Genomic DNA, 20,064 nt, shown 5'->3' on the forward strand with positions numbered 1-20,064 from the left:
AGAAGTTGTTCCAGTAACATACAGAAGGAATTAATCTGGATTAACAAAGGCCCCATGTACCCTATTAATTCTTTACAAACCTTATAATTGTGTCTTTTCAAAAGAAAATTATATGCACACACATAAAGATATACAAAAATACTTCAGAAAACTTGCCTGTTCACCATTATTTGATGAAATGTGCTATTTCAGCATACAAACATGGTTTGGAAAGTTAACATGTCAGTATATTAAAACTCAGTTCATTTTTTTTAAATAAAATTATTCAAGTAATTTAAAATTTCATCAGAAATAATCACCAGAATCTGTCAACTAAGTTATTTAATTCTCACAACTGCTTTCAAATGATTTTACTTTCATTTTTCCATTATTACTAACCACTTTCTATAACCAAGCCATTATTTTTACCCTTATGTTGATGTCATTCATTAAAAGACTCTTTATCAGTTAAGACATCATTTTTTATTAAAGATTACTTTGTTGGATATCTAAAAATATAGTTAGGGGAACTTTCTATCCTAGTTGAGCCTTGTAAAATTTCATGACATGATATAATTTTGAATTATTTCGTTAAAAGAAAGTGTGACCGTTGAGATACATGAAATTATTCCATTAAAATTATATTTTTACTATCCCGAAGTATCATTTAAGCAAACTTACTCGTTTGAAGTCATTCATATTTGTTGCCTGGACTGGAGTACCAATAAAAGTAAAATATGAAATTCTTGTTGTTTCCTCTTCACCTTGATTCGACTGAACAAATATCTACCAAAAAAAAGTTTGCATTTATAATTACAATCCTTCTTCACAAACATGCTTTAAGTTTAATCAATTTCCTTAAATTAATAACACAAATATTCTCCATTCTTTGTAAAAATTAATCTAGGCTGGGTGCGGTGGCTCACGTCTATAATCCCAGCACTTTGGGAGGCTGAGGTGGGCAGATCACCTGAGGTCAGGAGTTCGAGACCAGCCTGGCCACTGTGGCAAAACCCCATCTCTACTAAAAATACAAAAAAATTAACCAGGTGTGGTGACCAGCACCTGTAATCCTAGCTACTCGGGAGGCTGGGGCAGGAGAATCACTTGAATCCGGGAGGTGGAGGTTGCAGTGAGCTGAGATCGTGCCACTGCACTCCAGCCTGGGCAACAAGAGCAAAACTCTGGCACAAAAAAAAAAAAAAAATAATAATAATCAAAATTATATAACATTAAGACTAGTACTCCTATAGGATAGGACTATTAATTATAGGGCTGTTTGCCTGCTATTCTCACTTTCTCCAGAGATGTCATGGCAAGAGACCCATATATATAAGTTCATGGTAACTTGGTGTGATAGTATGGCAGCGTCACAATTAAATTCTCTCTATATATATATTTTTTGAGATGGAGTCTCACTCTGTTGCCCAGGCTGGAGTGCAATGGCACGATCTCGACTCACTGCAACCTCCGCCTCCCAGGTTCAAACGATTCTCCAGCCTCAGCCTCCCAAGTAGCCCACCAGCACGCCCGGCTAATTTTTTTTTTTTTTTTTTTTAAGAGACGGAGTCTTGCTCTGTTGCCCAGGCTGGGGTGCAGTGGTGCCATCTCAGCTCACTGCAACCTCCAGCTCTCAGGTTCAAGCAAGTCTCCTGCCTCAGCCTCCTGAGGAGCTGGGACTACAGGCCCATGCCGCCACGCCCGGCTAATTTTTTTTTCTTTTTTTTTTTTAATTTAGTAGAGACAGGGTTTCACTGTGTTGCCCAGTGTGGTCTCGAACTTCTGAGCTCAGGCAATCCTCCTGCCTCAGCCTCCCAAAGTGCTGGGATTACAGGTGTGAGCCACCGCGCCCAGCAATTAAATTCTTTACAGAGAATGTTGAAAGGGTATTAAGAGTTACAATTACAATGGGACAGACTATCATTGGAAATTTTATTAAAATCATAGTTTTTCACTGAGGAAAATCTCTAAAGTTATATTCTTTCTGATATTCCTGTATCCATTCTATTTCCTAGAATATTAAAAGAAAAAATAGTATTGGGAATCAGCTCCTAAAACAATACTATGTGCCTCATATTTTTTTTTAAGCTTGACTCTATATTTAATAACTCCCCTCAGCATGTTAAAAACTAAAAGTTTTACTCATTGATCCTTTGTCATACATCGGATTTTAAAAATTTGCTCCATTTCTAAAAACACAATATTCTAGGTACTGTCTACTTTAAAATATTGCACCTATCTCTTTTTTGAGACAAGGTCTCATTATGTTACCTAGGCTGGTCCTGAACTCTTTAGTGCAAGTGATGCCCCTGCCTCAGCCTCCCAAGTAGCTGGGACTACCAGCGTACCCCCATGACCAGTTAAAAACTGCCTCTCGTGATTTAAACAACATACTTCTTTCATTCTGAGATGCCACTCATTGGTCAGTTTTTATTGTTTTCAAAGGCAGCCATATGTTATTTCAAGAAAATATTTGATAATGAGTATACTAAGTTTAATATAACAATTTTCTTTGATTTCATTTGGGTAGGATATTTCTAATATTTAAAACTCAACTTGATTATAATTTTTTTTTTTTTTTTGTCGCCCAGACTGGAGTGTAATGACACAACTGCGGCTCACTGAAGCCTCAATCTCCCAGGCTCAAGTGATCCTCCAGAGTAGCTGGGACTACAGGCGCACCACCATGCCCAGCTAGTTCTTGTATTTTTTTGTAGAGATGGGGTTTCACCATGTTGCCCAGGCTGGTCTCAAAATCATGGGCTCGAGCAATCTGCCCATCTTGGCCTCCCAAAATGCTGGGATTACAGGAGTGAGCCACCACACCCAGCCAATTATAATTCTTCATACTACTACTATGTATATTCTGTGAAACTCTCAAAAACATTCTTAAATGAACACATACTTTAGCATTCTTCTAATTTACAAAAATAGAATTATTCCATCACAACAAACAAGCTGTACCAGTTTGGCATGACATTCTCAGTGGCTCTGTGCTGGTTCCTACTTTCTTTTTCTAAGTATTCTGCTATTCTTTTCTAACTGTCCTACCCAATCCTCTAAATGACTGTAGGTGAGAAGTGTGAGCTAGGTTTCAATGCTAAATTTTTTAAAAGCAATTAATAACTGCTAAAAATTAGCTGATTCTTGAGAGTGGCACTTTAATAATGACATCTAAAATACATCACTTAAAATCACCTCAAGCACTAGTCAATCTTCAGAAAGGCTGGGTGTAGTGGCTGAAACCTATAAACCCAGCACTTTGGGAGGCTGAGGTGGGAGGACTGCTTGAGCCCAGGAGTTTGAGACCAGCCTGGGCCACACAGGGAGAGACTTCACCTCTACAAAAATGAAAAATTAGCTGGGTGAGGTGGCACGTGCCTGCGGTTGCAACTGCTCTGGAGGCTGAGGGAGAATCACCTGAGCCCAGTAGATCAGGGCTATACTGAACCAAGGTCATGCCACTGTACTCCAGCCTGGACAACAAAGCAAGAACCTGCCTCAAAGGAAGAAAAAATTCAGATATACCTTAGGTCATCTTATAAAATGTAGTATTATCTTTTTAAAAAGTCATTTTTAAGCCAGGTGCAGTGGCGCATGCCTGTAATCCCAGCTTCTCAGGAGGCTGAGGCGGGAAGATTATTTGAGCCCAAGAGTTCAAGTCAGCCCGGGCAACACAGCGAGACTCCATCTCAAAAAATAAAAAAAAATAAAAAGTCATTTTTACTAAGATCATGACCACCACACTTAAAAACTCCATATTCAAGAAAAGTAAATAGGATTTTACAAACACATCACTACTATACCAGGTATAAAGAATGAAGCACAAATATCTTCAGTTTTAGTATAAAGTTGTAGAATAAACTTCTAGCAAAACTTACCATATACATATAAAATAACTGACAAAACCCCACAAATATTCAAAAATCAATCTGTCCTTCCTCTTTAGGGTACATAAATTAAAAAGAAGAAAATTTATCCCATTATACATTTTATTCATTTCAAACTGAGTGGATAAATACCACTTTAAAGAATCACTTAGACTCACCTAGGATACTGAAAATAGTATTGTTACTCACAAACCTATTAAATACATATGAACGAAATACTACTTACAGTTACACTGTTAACATTCTGAAACTTAACATAACGAAGTGGAACAATGCCATCTTCTTTAATATCATCCTCTGTCAGTTCCAGAGCTTGAGTTGGTTCACTTCTTTCTGCCTCTTCAAAATCCATAGATCGGGGTAGGTTGATAAAAATTTTTACATATTTAGGGCCCTGACCTATACAATGGTAGAATAAAATGAAATGTTTAAAAACCTCAAATATACTATACTCCCTTTACCACTACACTCACACTATACACAGACACACACAAATCAATACACATATACTTCAAATAACTCCATTATTAGAACTTGTACAAAAGTCTGAGTATTCAGGTAGCCAATCCTTTATTTTCCAAAACACATTTACTGGTTCCTTCTTGGCCTAGCTAACACTGTGGTAAATATTAGGAATATAAGATTAAAACAGACACACACACACAGAGGGAGTCCCTGCCCCCTAACTACAAAAGACATGCTACGATAAACAAAATACCACAGGAGAGGAGGTACAAGGAAGGTGACAATAGATTCTGACAATATATGCAAGTTAACAAAAAGTTTCATAAAAGAAATAGCATTTGAGCTAGATCTTATAGTTGCCAATAGTTGGTACATTCAGTTATTTAGGAGGAGAGCATTATCAGTGACAACATTTAGCCAAAAGAAAATTAATAAAAATTGCCAAATTTCATTTTAGGGATTAGATTAGGATGTGATAAGTGGTAAAGTCCCATGTATAGAATGCCTTAATCCCTTTAACTTCAAGGCACGATTTAAGACCCATATTTTGTGGCTGAAGAAGGAAAAGACTCATTTCTACAGCATTTGCTTATACAAATACTTTGTAATTTCAGAGTAAAAGTACAATTTTATTAATAAAAAATTATTAACATGAAAATTTAGCAGAACAAATAAGAAAATGCTATCTTCTAAATAAGGCCTTGGCTATTTCTTCCAATCAATCGAAAAAAAAAAAAAAATCAGAACCCTAGTCTCCATTCCCCTATTCCCCCTCAGAAAAAGCTTAACAGAAAAAGAAAAAATGGGGGGGCAAAAAAGGAAAATTCTTTATTTTACAAGAAGAGAAATCCTAAGTCTGCACAATCATATTTACATGCATCGATATAAAAAAATGATACTATTAATAGGGCACAAACGGGAATATCTGGAGCCTCAGTTTCCTCAAAATAAAAGGGGTTTGAAATAAATCTTTCAGTTTTGATTCTAAAATACGGCTGCTCAAAACCTACAGTTTTAGAACAGTTGGAAAAAAGGATTCAGCACTTCTCAGATTAAAAGGAAACAAATTTTAAAATGAAAAAGTATAAAAATAACTAAGTTCTCTTTCTTTCATACTTTCAGTACCTAATAATCTCACATTATTTACTCATTCATTTACATCTTGCTTTGTTCCAAAACAAGCCAGGTGCGGTGCTCACGCCTGTAATCTTAGCACTCTGGGAGGCCAAGGTGGGTGGATCACTTGAGGTCAGGAGTTCAAGAACAGCCTGGCCAACAGATGGTGAAATCCTGTACTAAAAATACAAAAATCAGCCAGGCGTGGTGGCGCCTGCCTGTAGTCCCAGTCCCAGCTACCTGGGAGGCAGAGGTGGGAGAATCACTTGAACCCAGGAGGCAGAGATTACAGTGAGCTAAGATTGCACCACCGCACTCCAGCCTGGGCAATAGCACAAGACTCTGTCTCAAAAAAAAAAAAAGAAAAGAAAGAAAAAAAAGAAAAAAAAACAAGTACCTCTATTTAATAAAAAGTTTTAATTTTATGCTAACAGTTCTACAAAGCAGAAGTTAGTTTAAAGAAAAGCTATCCTTTACTCACCATTATCTGGCCCTTGAAATTTCATGGAATAAAGCTTAACAGGTTGATTGAATGCCACAGTAATAAGCAGCTGTGAAGAAAGAGTTTCATTTTAAAGGGCTCTTGTACACCTTGAGTACATAAACTACTGAAGCAGAATGAAAATAACAGGCAAGAAAAAAAACCAACCTAATTCATCGAACAAAACCAACGTAATATGAAAAATCAGCAAGTGGAAAGTCACTTGATTAGATAACATTTGAGAAATACTCCTATTAGTTATGTATATAAGGGAATACAAGAAAAAATTAATCAAGTAAATACTAAAACTATGCATAGCAATGTAAGGTCTTATGAGCTATAAACTGGCAAGCAACCTGCTTTCTAACAAATCAAACAAAATTCTCAAAATAAAATTTAAACTAACATTTTAGCACATAGCTCTACGATGGTTTATTTGTCAAGTATCTATCCACATCACTTGACGATTTAGAGGCAATACACAGGTTATGCAGAGACTAGCCCTGAAATGGACTCTGATCCCAAACTCAAGAGAATAGGGTTCTTACAGCTCTGAAGTAACCTCCAAACTTCCATTCTACATTTACTTGACTGACTGAATCTGGAAGGCCACATAAGGGAAGAGGAATATGAAACACTGTCAGAATGTTTCTCTCTCCGAAACTCTTCTGGATCATTTGCTCAATCTTCTTTCCAGCCAAAAGTGTGTTTGATGTACGTACCTATGCATCTACCCTGGGAAGATTTCCTGAGCAGGAAAATTTCATGAAGCCTGAACCAGTCCTGCTGATTAGCATTATTACATTATTTTTAGGGCACCATTTACAAGAAACACAATGTGAATGATACTCTCAAAGCTGAAAAACATGGTGGCTCTGGGGTTACAGCATGGAAAGATGGGGTCTGGATTTATGATTTCAGAATCATGTTGTGGTTTATCTGCCTAAGAAAATAACGAGGCTATTTCCTTTAGTTACACCAATACTTTTTATACTTGACCCATAATAGTGTATCAAAAAATAATAAGCACGACATGATTAGGGAACTGAACTGTAGGTGAAGAGCAGAAGAGATGAGAAAGTTAAAAACAGATCAAGTCAGCCTCTTCCTAAAGCCAGTGAAGAGTCATTTTACTCTTCTAAGGAAGGGAAACATGCAACTTTATATTTTAGAAAAATAACTTCTGTTACTGTATAGAAGATGAACTGGAATGGGACAAATCAGAGACAATGGAAGAGAAAGTAAACTGAGAAAAGTAACAGCCAAAATGAAGATTTAAAAAGCTTTATCAAGGTGGTAACACCCAACTTACTTTGTGATAAGGGCAAGGCAGGGAAGCATAGGGAATATAATACAGGTTTCTATCTAGGAGAAAGGAGTTAGCCACACAGGGAGTGCTCATCTCATTAGTCTCTATTTCTCATATACAAATTCATCTGAGTGGGAAGAAGGTATGGAAGTCAGGTTAAGGATGAACAAAAAGACCAAACAGTGGTAAGAGCTCAATTCTGCAGTGGGTCCCACCCAAGAGTTCAGCAATTTTTCTTAGTGCACCTGGCAGCCCACATACAAGAACAGAGAAAGAAGGTGGGTATGTATGGTCAAAAAACAAAAGTCAAAGAAACTAAAAGCTATAGAAATGAAAGGAAGAAGTGATCATCTGGGAAGGAGAGACGTAAGCCACAAAATGGGAACAAGAAACAAGAGCAGGCATAAATAGTGATAATCTCCACAAGCTTATCTTCAGCCCTCAATTACCTGTTCATCACAGTCAGATTCCAAGAAGGTCGTGTCTTTTCGTAAACAGTTGTCAAATCCATGCTCATCACTTTCATTAAGACATTCACAACCAGCTTTGTTAATAAAAGGCATTAAATCCATCTGAAAAAAAAATTGCAAGATTTTAGGCAACATATTTGGATTAGGTATAAAAATGTTTAAAAAATTTAAATCTCTGATTCTCTTTAGGCAATTTTAAAGAAAACACTTTTAAAACAGTTCATAAAACTTTTACAGTAGTCCTTTCATTTGCATTTCTGACTGAGATCTACCATCAATTATTAAAGCCAAGTCTAGGCTTAGCCTACTTGATAAGGTATCAGAAATGATGTCTTTAAGATTATAAAATGTTGACTTATACTTTAAAAAATAAGTGTTTTACAGAAGAAAATATGCAAATTAAAATATCTGTAAGATCCAAAGAAAGCCTATTTCCCTCTTCTAGTGGCCAAGGACTCTTTATATCTATGAAGATGTCCAATTTAAGATGAGTAGCAAATAAGGACTTAAAGTTTTTATCATGAAAAATTTCAAACAGACAAAAATATAATAATATAGTAAATCCCATGTATCCACCACCTCCAGCTACAATAATCATCAACTGAAGGCCACTCTTGCCTCACCTTTAACCCCCAACTACATCCTAACTCTCCTCCTGATTAGTTTGAAAAAAAAAGCATCTTTTCATTTCATTCATGAACATTTCAGTATGAATTTCTAAGCAACAAGAACTTAAAAAAAAACATTCTCAATATCATTATCACAATCAATAATTCCTTAACACCATCAAATCAGTGGTCAAATTTCCTCCACTGTCTCATAAATATTTCACACTTGAATTGTTACACGCAGAATAAAGATCCAAAAAAGTATACGCCAATAATAGAGATAAAAAGAAAAAGGCCTGGTACGATGGCTCATGCTTCTAATCCCAGCACTTTGGGAGGCCAAGGTGGGTGGACAGCTTGAGCTTAGGAGTTCAAGAGCAGCCTGGGCAACATAGTGAGACTTTGTCTCTAAAAAACTTAAAAAAAAAAATTAGCTGGGTGCAGTGGCATGTGCCTTTAGTCCCAGCTAATTGGGAGGCTGAGCTGGGAGGATGGCTTGAGCTCAGGAAATCAAGGCTGCAGTGAGCTGAAATTGCACCATTGTACTCCAGCCCAGGCAGCAGAGCAAGACCCTGTCTCAAAAAAAAAAAAAAAAAAAAAAAAGTATAAACATTATATTTGGAGGCCGGGTCGGGGTGGCTCACCCCTGTAATCCCAGCATTTTAGGAGGCCGAGGCGGGTGAATCGCCTGAGGTCAGGAGTTTGAGACCAGCTTGTCCAACATGGTGAAACTCTGTCTCTACTAAAAATACAAAAATTAGCCAGGCATGGTGGCGGGCACCTGTAATCCCAGCTATTCGGGAAGCTGAGGCAAGAGAACTTCTTGAACCTGGGAGGCGGAGGTTGCAGTGAGCTGAGATCACACCACTGCACTCCAGCCTGGGGACAGAGCAAGACTCTGTCTCCAAAAAAAAAAAAAATATATATATATTTGGTTAATATGTCTCTGAAATCTCTTTTAATCTAGTCATTTAGCTTATAGATTTCTCAATACTTTGGATTTTACCATTTGCTTCCCTGTGGTGTCAGCACATGCCCATCTCTGTATACTTTATTAACTAACACTTCCATACCTCCCACACATCAGAGTTGTGTTAACAGCGGTTGGTCATGCTTGTCTTATTTCTGACTTTAGTAGGAATGCTTCCAATGTTCCCTTGTTAAGATTTTACTGAATGCTTTAGGAATAAAGGGGTATTTAAATTTTGTCAAATGCCTTTTCTGCATATTTGGAGATCATGATTTTTCTCCTTAGGTCTATTAATGTGACAGATTAAGTAAATTTCCTAATATAAACAACTCTTACATGCTTTAAAAAAACTCAATTTTGTTATTATTATTATTATTATTATTATTTTTGAGACATTCTCACTCTGTCGCCCAGGCTGGAGTACAGTGGTGTTATCTTGGCTCACTGAAACCTCCACCTCCCGGGTTCAAGTGATTCTCCTGCTTCAGTCTCCTGAGTAGCTGGGATTACAGGCATGTGCCACCATGTCTGGCTACTTTTTGTATTTTTAGTAGAGATGGGGTTTCACAATGGCCCCGCTGGTCTCCAACTCCTGGCCTCAAGTGATCTGCCCACCTCAGCCTCCCAAAGTGCTGGGATTACAGGCATGAGCCACCACACCCAGCCCATGATGATATTATTGAATTTTGTTTACTAACACTTTATTTAAAAATTTTACATCAATATTCATAATTGAAACTGGTCTGCAGCTTTCTTTTTTGGTGCATACTTTGTCAAATTATCAGATCAATGTCACAGTTCAAAAATAAATTTAGAAGTTTTCTTTTTACTTAAGATCTTAAGTAGTTACAGTAACACTAGATTACCTGATCTTTATACGGATTTGGCAACATTTATCTGTAAAGTCACAGAAGCCTTTATGGAAGAAATCTTTACTACTATTTCTTCTATTTCTCTATGGTGCTGGTCTGTTTAGGTGTTCTGCTTCTAGTAGCGTTGATTTTGGTAAAAGTGTATTGTTCTAGAAAAGTATCCATTTTATCTCCTAAACAAGGATTACTTTTCAAGTCTACTAAGTATTATAGATGAGTCACATGTTCACCTCTCTATCTCAAAGGGTTTTCATTATGTTTTTTAAAGATACGAATACATACATACATAATTCTCAAAGACTGAAGAAAACTTTGTATGTCAAGTAAATATGAAAATGGTAATAATCATTAGTATAGACCTCTAGTTACAGATAAAACAGCCTAAATGCTTTCAAAGCTAAAATGTTATAGTAAATGTATTACTCAGGGTAACGTATAGCCAATTTAAAAGATGGGGAGGGAAGAAAAAAGGGCTACAGAGCAAAGTTTTACTATAGCAGAATTATTCGGAGCATTATGAACATTTGCCTTAAAAGGGCAGTTTTGACAAAATCTTTAAAATGTTTTTGTCTTCTATCCTATCTATATGTCACTTCAATATGGTATCTAGGATTAAGACAACATTACAGTCAGACTTGCAATACCTAAATGATAAAAATAAACTAAGTGGGTAAATTCTTCTAAATAGTTTTTGTTTTTATTTATTGTGGGGCACACAAAACATATATATATATATTTTTTTTTTTTGAAACAAAGTCTCCCTCTGTTGCCCAGGCTGGAGTTGCAGTGGTGCAATCTTGGCTCAATGCAACCTCCGCCTCCTGCAATTCTGCTTCAGCCTCCCGAGTTGCTGGGACTACAGCAGTGCGCCACTGCACCTGGCTAATTTTTGTATTTTTGGTAGAGATGGGGTTTCTGATGTTGGCCAGGCTGGTCTTGAACTCCTGACCTCAGGTGATCCACCCGCCTCAGCCTCCCAAAGTGCTGGGATTACAGGCGTGAGCCACCACACGCCCAGCCCACAAAACATATTTAAAGGGCTGCATTAAAGTATTTTGTTATACAAACTGTCTGGGACAAACTGGCATTATTACATTGCATATTTGACATAAGTGGAAACTGACATATTCTGAAAACCTGCAATGAGAAATAAATGTTGCTACCTTTATAATCAACATGCCAATCATGGGAAAATAATCAGGTTAATCCAGAATACACAACAGTCTATAAAACAGATATCCTAGCTAGGTGCAGTGGCTCACACGAGTAATCCTAGCACTTTGGGAGGCTAAGGCAGGTGGATCACCTGAGGTCAGGAGTTTGAGACCAGCCTGGCCAACATGGTGAAACACCCTCTCTACTAAAAATACAAAAAGTAGCTGGGTGTGGTGGTGGGCACCTATGATCCCAGCTACTTGGGAGCCCGAGGCAGGAGAATTGCTTCAAACGAGTGGCAGGGGCAGGGGCCAGGGGGACGGTGGAGGTTGCAGATCGTGCCACTTCACTCCAGCCTGGACAAAAGTGTGAAACTCCATCTCAAAAAAAAAAAAAAAATTAATTAAATAAAACAGCCTAGACCCATGCTATTCAATATGATACTCATTAGCCACATGTGGCAATTTAAAATTAAATTAATTAAAATTAGATAAAATTAAATATTAAGTTCCTCAGTTGCACCAGTCATATAACAAAATGTTCAATAGACAAGTGTGCCTAGTGGCTACCATATTACTAGACCAGCGCTGGTTTAGACTTTCAAAATGGAAAACCATGACAGAAAAAAAAGGCAGAGAAAAGTTTCTAGACTAAAGAACATTAATTAGGACAACTTAAATGCAATGCATGATCCTTGATTTGATCCTAAATGGTGGGAAACAGCCATAAAGAATATTTTGGGGATAATTAAGAAAATTTAACTGTAGGATAATTAGAAATATTGTATCAATATTAAATTTCTTGGGAGTTATAATGGTATCATTGTTATATAAGATTACCAAATTTAAATACTGAATAACCATGTAAGACCTAAATAGTTCAAAACTTTAATGTCTTGATTGACACCTGACAGAAAAAAAGGGACATTTAAAAATAACAGCTTTTCATATTTATCCATAACATTTGCACAAAAACTAAATTTTTATTTCTTAAAACTTCATTTTTTCCTGCCTATTTCCTATCTGAGGCCAAAACACTCATACCACAGCAGATGTGTAAAAGAAGTATGCCTGTAGCTAGGCAACAAGACTGCTGTGTTCCTAAGACTTTTTAATGCAAACACCCTTAGTAATAAAGGGAAAAAAATACAAAGATATAAACACAATGGTTTACAAGTTAAATGATTTCCAAAACTGTCCAAAAGATGTAACAACCCTGACATAAACGATATGTTGATACTTCCTAATTGGACATTACAATTTCAAATTACAGGTCTATTTTAAATAAACAGTAATTGTACTTCCCTAAATTAATGCTGGTATCACATTACTGATGCTTTCTGACACTCTTACAATCTCCTACTACACACCCATATACAAAGAATCTCTCATTTTTTTTTTGGACTATAGCATCTCTTCATTCGGCATGAATTTAGACTTACAGGCAGGACTTGTAGCTCCATGACACAGATCTGCTTTAATATGCCTGTTATACCTTGTTTAAGATATTAGCTTTGGCTAGGTGCAGTGGCTCACGCCTGTAATCCCAACACTTTGGGAGGCCAAGGCAGGTGGATCACCTGAGGTCAGGAGTTCGAGACCAGCCTGGCCAACATGGTGAAACCTCATCTCTACGAAAAATACAAAAATTAGCTGGGCATGGTGGCAGGTGCCTGTAATCCCAGCTACTGGGGAGGCTGAGGCAGGAGAATAGCTTGAACCCTGGAGGCAGAGGTTGCAGTGAGCTGAGATCGTGTCACTGCACTCTAGCCTGGGTGACAGAGGGACTCCGCCTCAAAAAAAAAAAAAAAAGATATTAACTTTAACTTGAGGTAACTTTTTTTAAAATTCATTCTTTGATCTGCCAGTGCAGTAACTTTGTAACGAGAGAAATTAAAAACTATATATATCTCTTAGTATACAGGATTTACCTATTTGTATAAGCAAATCTAATACCATGAAGTGCTACTTCCAAATTTTGCTTCCTTCTTGAATAGCTCTCAAATTAAAAATGCTGCATTCTAACTATTTATACTCTGCAGTTTCCACACACTATCCTTTAGATTCTTAAGTCTTTATGTTGTTATTTGAAATAACTTACTCTTAGAACCTAGAATAATACATGTGATAACAAAGTCAAATTTGATTCTAAAACAAAATCAGTAATTAGACTTTTTTTTTTTTTTAAAATAGAGGGCCAGAAAAGAGGGCATACATTTAAAAAGATAAAACTATAGGAAGTGAATGGCAGTAAAAGGAGTTAATGGCCATAATTAAAACCTGTAAGTCATTTTACATAACTGTCAAAAAGTGAAAAAAAAATTTCTAATGCACATTTCTACATTTTCTGGAAAAAAAAGTATAAAGCAAGTATTTTTAAATGGCTGTTAAAATAGTTCAGAAAGCAGATTTTAAAAAAGTGGCAAAGAAAATTAGGAGAAATTTAGGAAAAATGATTTATGATAGAGGCTTAACACACACACAAACGTACACATACAGACAAAACTCAACAGTCAGCTAATAAATTTGAAAGCTCTTATTTAAAAGTATTCTAAACCAGTAAGAGATAGAAGATGGAAACATAGTTATATTTCATTTTAGCCCAATAATGACATGTACAAGATATTATACATTATGATTTCACTTTTCAGTCTACATACATAGCCTTTTGGAATATCTGTGTCCTCATTGCTTCCAGGGTCATTTTCTAAGTGCTGCTTGATTTTTTCTTCTAATCCCACAGCATCTGCTCCTTGATATTGATCAATTCTCACTTTGTTTCGAAAAAACAAAAATGTAGGTGTTGCTGATATATTGTTGGTGGCAGCTGTTCCCTAGAATTGGCAAGTTGGACAGTGTTATGAATTAAATCTTAAACCACTGTGAATATTCATTCTACACCTTTATGGAAGTTAAATACCATAAGCATGAACTAAAAACATGTAAAATACTGCATTTTTGTTATTTAAGGAAAATATAGACCTATTCTTAAGAGAGTTCCCCTTTGGGCATAGCTACATTACCATCACACACACAATAAAGAACATTCCCTATGTTTTTATCATTTTTACTGGTAAATACATCATCCAGTAGAAAAATTAGCTTCCAATGCAGAAACTGTGCTTAACACCAGACAGGTCTTTCATAATTACAGGTATTTCTCAAAAAGAATAACCAAGAAGGGTATTGATAAAGTCAACACAAACCACTACTACTAGAAAAAAGTGCACGTCTGAAAACCGGTAGCCAATCTGCCTGTTAAAAGAGCATGTAATGTATTTTGCACTGCAACCGTCACCCAATTTTTATTCTTACAGAAATGACTTTTGGTCACCCATCAAACACATTCTAACAGCTATCTTTATAAATTCTGTCCTAGCTCCACAATTGTATAAGACTAACTACTGAATGGAAATTACCTAATAACCACCGAGTATCCTAGTTTAAGTTTTCATGACAAGTATAAAGGAAACAGTAAAGCAAATATGGCACCTTACATATTCAAATATTATGAAAGTCACTACTATACTTTTTAAAGAAAAAGAACATAAAGATAACACAGGAATGTATTCTTAAAGCCTCTAGGTGAAAAAACTATGACCTTTCAGGAAAGTGCTGCCCAAAACAATGGATATGTAGCACATGTGAGCTACACATGCAATTGTAAATTTTCTATTATCTATATTAAAAAAGCAAAATAAGTAAAATCAAGTTTAATATTACAGGAAATCTAATATATGCATTTTCAATCTAATCAACATAAAAAGATAATGCAATATTTTACATTTTTTATACTGTCTTTAAAATCTGACTGTATTGTATACTTTCCGTACATCTCAATATGAATTTGTCACAGTTAAAGTGCTCAATAACCACATGTAGCCAGTGGTTACAATACCTGACAGAACAGCTCCAGGAGAAAGCACTTTCATTTTAGAAATAGTGATTAAATCAGGGGCCAATGATATAGTGCAATAACATGCAACTAAGTGCTGAAACATAAATGTGTGTAATGTAGGGTTTTCAACAAACCCCCAAAGTAACTACACACTACATAATATTCTAAAATTTTTTCCACACTCAGAAATTTAACAAAGATAAAGCTGCAGAGCTATAGAGTTGTTCCTTAGTTAGAACTAAAGACTCTACTTTTTAGTATTGGAAGGAGCTTTCCAATTTTTTTTTTCCCTTAACAATTCCCCACATTTCTGCATATACAAATACAGAACTGCCACATACCATTCCAACTAAATAATCAGGGCAATTCACCTACAACACTGTGGCTCAATCAACAGTAATCACCATTTTAAAGTTTCTGCTCAGTGTGTCCATTTGGAGATAAGATAACAAACTGATCAATTCAAACTACAACCAAGAACTCCTTGCCACTGCTATAGAATGCCAATGACTCGGGGGTAGAAGATATAATTCTAGGTTTGCAAAATATAAGGAAATGTAATACACAGAACTGCTAGGTGACCTATTAACAACATCGTATTAATTTTATATCAGAAGGTGATTAATACAAACCTGAAGCAATTAATAATGTGCTACTCTTCTTAACTAATGCAGCCATAATGACATCTGTAATAATGACATCAACATAACATCTTCCTATCTTCAAAGGAATAAGTACTATGTGCATCAAGAGATAAATGAAGAATATTAATGTTGGATTTCAAATTTATTCAAAAGTAAATTAAAAAGAAGAAAGATTCCTTTCCCTTACCTGACACTGATGTACATCGACTTCCAAGAAAACAGCCTGTGGATATTTATTACTCATAGAACTGAATGCTGGGGCAATCCTCAAACATGGCCCACACCTGTTAGAAAAGGAAAATTAAGTAAAATAACACTAAAGATTGTAATTCTAAAGCACTCGTCAATTAAACATAAAATAGAACAAACACTGATATTGCTGGCTTTTGACTCTTCTGTTTTTTTTTTGTTTTGTTTTGTTTTTTGCTTTTTTTTACACAGAGTCTCACTCTGTCGGCCAGCCTGGAGTACAATGGAGTGATCTCCGCTCACTGCAACCTCCATCTCTGGGCTGATTCTCCTGCCTCAGCCTCCCCAGTAGCTGGGATTACAGGCGCCCACCACCACGCCCAGCTAATTTTTGTATTTTTAGTAGAGACACGGTTTCACTGGGTTGGCCAGGCTGGTCTCGAACTCCTGACCTTAGGTGATCCACCTGCCTTGGCCCCTCCCAAAGTGCTGGGATTACAGGCATGAGCCACCAAGCCGGTTTTTTTTTTTTTTTTGGAGACAAGGTCTCATTCTATAACCCAGGCCAGAGTACAGTGGCATGATCATGGCTCACTGCAGTCTCAATCTTCCAGGCTCAAGCAATCCTCCCACCTCAGCCTTCCAAGTAGCTGCAACTACAGGTGCATGCCACCACACCCAGCTACCAAGCTAAAAAAATTTTTTTTTTTTGAGAAGCAGGGTCTCACTATATTGCCCAGGCTGGTCTCAAACTCCTGGGTTCAAGTGATCCTCCTGCCTTGGGCCTCCCAAAGTGCAAACATTACAGGCATGAACCATAACCCTAGGCCTGATTCTCTGGTCTATTTGAGTAAGTTATTTACATATACTTGTATCAATACCATACTGTCTTAATGAGCCCAGATGTTACATTTAGTCTTCATAACTAATAGTGTTAAGTCTTACAGCTTTGTTCTCACTGAGAGAAATTAAAGAAAACCTAAATAAATGGAGGAATTTACTCTGCTTATGAATTTGAAACTCAATATTGCCAAGATACCAATTTTACTCAATTTGATCTTTACAACTGATGTAAGATCTCAGCAGGTTTTCTTGTAGAAATTAACAAATTTCCATTCTAAAAATTATAGAGAAATGCCAAGGACAGCCCAAGTCGTTTTGAGGTTCTAATCTGAAAAAATTATATTATCAGATCTTAAGAACTATCATAAACCTTTATTAAGAGAATACAGTACTTGTACAAGAATAAGCAAAATGATCAGATCAGTTTTCCTTTGAAAGAAGAGTCTAGAAACAGACCCATCTCACATATAGTACTCTGATGTTTGAAAAACTTGATGTAGCATTGCAGTGGGAAAAGGATGGTCTTTTCAATAAATACTGCTAGATCAACTATATACTCATACAGGAAAAGCAATGAATCTCAACACACCATACGCAAAAACCAATTCCAGATGGGTTGTAGATCTAAATGTAAAAGGTGAAACAATGAGGGTTTTAGGAAAAAATACAGGAAGACACTTTCAAAACCTCAAACTAAGCAATGATTTCTTATACAAAACACAAGAAGTACTAAAAAAAAAAAAAAGGTTTGACAGACTGGACTATATTTGATAAACTGGAAGATTAAAACCTTTTATTCATCAAAAAATGTCTTTAAGAGACTAGGAAAAAGTATTTGCAAAACATATCAAACAAAGGACTTATACTTCTAATACGTAAAGAACTCCTACAAAACAAGGAGAAGACTGAAACCCAAAAGAAAAAGAATGAACTCTTGAATAGGTACTTGACAAATGAGATTATCCAAACAGTCAATAAATAAAGTCAAAAACTTTCTATAAAGCAGGAAAGATGTTCTACTTCATTAGTCATCAGGGATACCCGGGAAATGCAGATTGAAACCAACTCAGCAAAAATAGCTACAAGAAGAATTAAGTATTGTCAAGAATGCAGAGCAACTAAACTTTTATATACTGTGACAGTGCAAGCTGGTATTAACCATTTTGGAGGGAAAAAACCAAACTGCTAAAATACACCAACCCATCAACATTCCTGGGGGATACATCTAAGAGACATGTTCACCTCAGAACATTTGAAAAAGTATTATTAGTAATAGTTCTAAGAGTCAAAAATCAGAAACAATTAAATTCTTATCAACAGAAGAATGGGTAAGCTAATTATAGTTATACAATGAAATACTACACAATAATGAAAATAACTGGTGTAAAACCTCTTGCAAAAACATGGATGAACCTCACAAATAACATTGAGGAAAGAAAGCAACTACTAGCGTATACTATATGACTACATACAGTTCAAATACAGACAAAACCAATCAATGGTATCAGAAATCAAGACAATGGTTACCTTAGTGAGTTACTGATAGAATAAGACTTCTGCAGGCTAGCAATGTTTTGTTTGTCTGGAAGCTGATTAAATAGGTGTGTTCAGTTTGTGAAAATTAATTGAACTATACATTTCTAATTGTGTGCCATGTATGTCTCAATAAAAGTTTGCAGAAATAAGAAATGCAAGAAAAAGCAAATTCTAATGCACAAAATAAAAACAAATGTCAAAACTCAAGTTGTGATCAACTCCACATTCTTAACATTTCAATCAGCATTTCACCTTGTGTTATCCTGAAAGCCATACACCAAAAATCTAAGAAAATAATATTTACAGTCAACTAAAATTAGTCTTAAACTTTATAAATGGGAATATATATCACTACACTGTTTTTCAAAGGCCACTGATTGGGTCATATCTATTCATTTTAGAGGAACACAAGCCAAGACCCAATAATTGCCCTTTTGAAAGTCTATTCCATTTTAACAACACTTACTCTATTTCACAATAACATGTAGTATAAGGAAGTTCAATGTAACATGTTTGTAATAGTAAAGTTAGAAAACAATTTAAATGGCAATTAATGGAAAACTAGTTTAAAAAGTTATGACAGGGGCCAGGCACGCTGGCTCACGCCTATAATCCCAGCACTTTGGGAGGCCAAGATGGGCGGATCACTTGAGTCCAGGAGTTCTAGATCAGCCAGGCCAACATGGTGAAACCCCATCTCTACTAAAAATACAAAAATTAGCCAGGCATGGTGGCGCATGCCTGTAATCCCAGCTACTCAGAAGGCTGAAGCAGGAGAATCACTTGCACCCGGGAAGCGGAGGTTGCAGTGAGCCAAGATCACACCACTGCACGCCAGCCTGATACTTTGCAGTGTTTAGGGGGGAAGAAAGTCTCATTATAAAACGTTCTCTAGGATCACATTTCAAACCTATGTATATATATAAATGCATAGGGGTAAAAAGACAGAGACAGGCACAATGAACAGTTAGTATCCATAATTCTGCATCCTTTGCTTTTTTGTGATGAATAGGTATTTTCATTTTAAAATATTAAATGAGCTGAGAATAAAGAATTTAAACTGCATTTACACAGGTGTCACAAATTACAGAGGTATCCATTCTACAGTACAATATATCCATTCATGAAAACCACCCTCCTGCAAAAACACACACCAAAAAGAGAGAATTCATGGGAAAAATAAGTTTGTGGCAAACTACTTGAAACCCATGCAATTTTGTAACAAGATCAGTAAGAAAGACAGTAACCAGACTGGGCGCAATGATGGCTCATGCCTGTAATCTCAGCACTTTGGGAGGCCAAGGCAGGTGGATCAATTTAGGTTGGGAGTTCAAGACCAGCCAGGCCAACATGGTGAAACCCCATATCGACTAAAAGTACAAAAATTAGCCAGGTGTGATAGCGGATGCCTATAGTCCCAGCTATTCGGGAGGCTGAGGAAGGAGAATCACTTGAACCCGGAAGGTTGTAGTTAAGCCAAGGTCACCAAGATCGTGCACTCCAGCCTGGGCAACAGAGCAAGACTCCAACTTGGAAAAGGAAAAAAAAAAAAAAAGACAGTAACTAGGATTCAGGAAAAAGATGGACATCCCAGCATGTGGCTCAGAGCTGGAAGCGACCTTGGGGAATATTTGAAAAGA

At 36.4% G+C, this 20,064-nt stretch overlaps 1 protein-coding gene across 3 annotated transcripts in view; it reads right to left on the reverse strand.

Moving 5' to 3' along the window:
* TXNL1 (thioredoxin like 1) overlaps nt 1-20,064 on the reverse strand; it is a 36,018-nt gene that overhangs the window by 7,513 nt on the left and 8,441 nt on the right. For all 3 annotated transcript variants that reach the window (XM_512145.6, XM_009434058.3, XM_016933784.3), the window contains exons 2-7: nt 16,044-16,140; nt 13,975-14,148; nt 7,690-7,812; nt 5,932-6,001; nt 4,096-4,268; nt 661-765 (exon numbers count right to left, since the gene is read on the reverse strand). In XM_512145.6, the coding sequence (XP_512145.2) occupies nt 661-765; nt 4,096-4,268; nt 5,932-6,001; nt 7,690-7,812; nt 13,975-14,148; nt 16,044-16,140 (742 nt within the window). The remainder of the gene's footprint in view (nt 1-660; nt 766-4,095; nt 4,269-5,931; nt 6,002-7,689; nt 7,813-13,974; nt 14,149-16,043; nt 16,141-20,064) is intronic.

Source organism: Pan troglodytes, chromosome 17 (assembly GCF_028858775.2).
Source record: "Pan troglodytes isolate AG18354 chromosome 17, NHGRI_mPanTro3-v2.0_pri, whole genome shotgun sequence".
NCBI classification, from domain to species: domain Eukaryota; kingdom Metazoa; phylum Chordata; class Mammalia; order Primates; family Hominidae; genus Pan; species Pan troglodytes.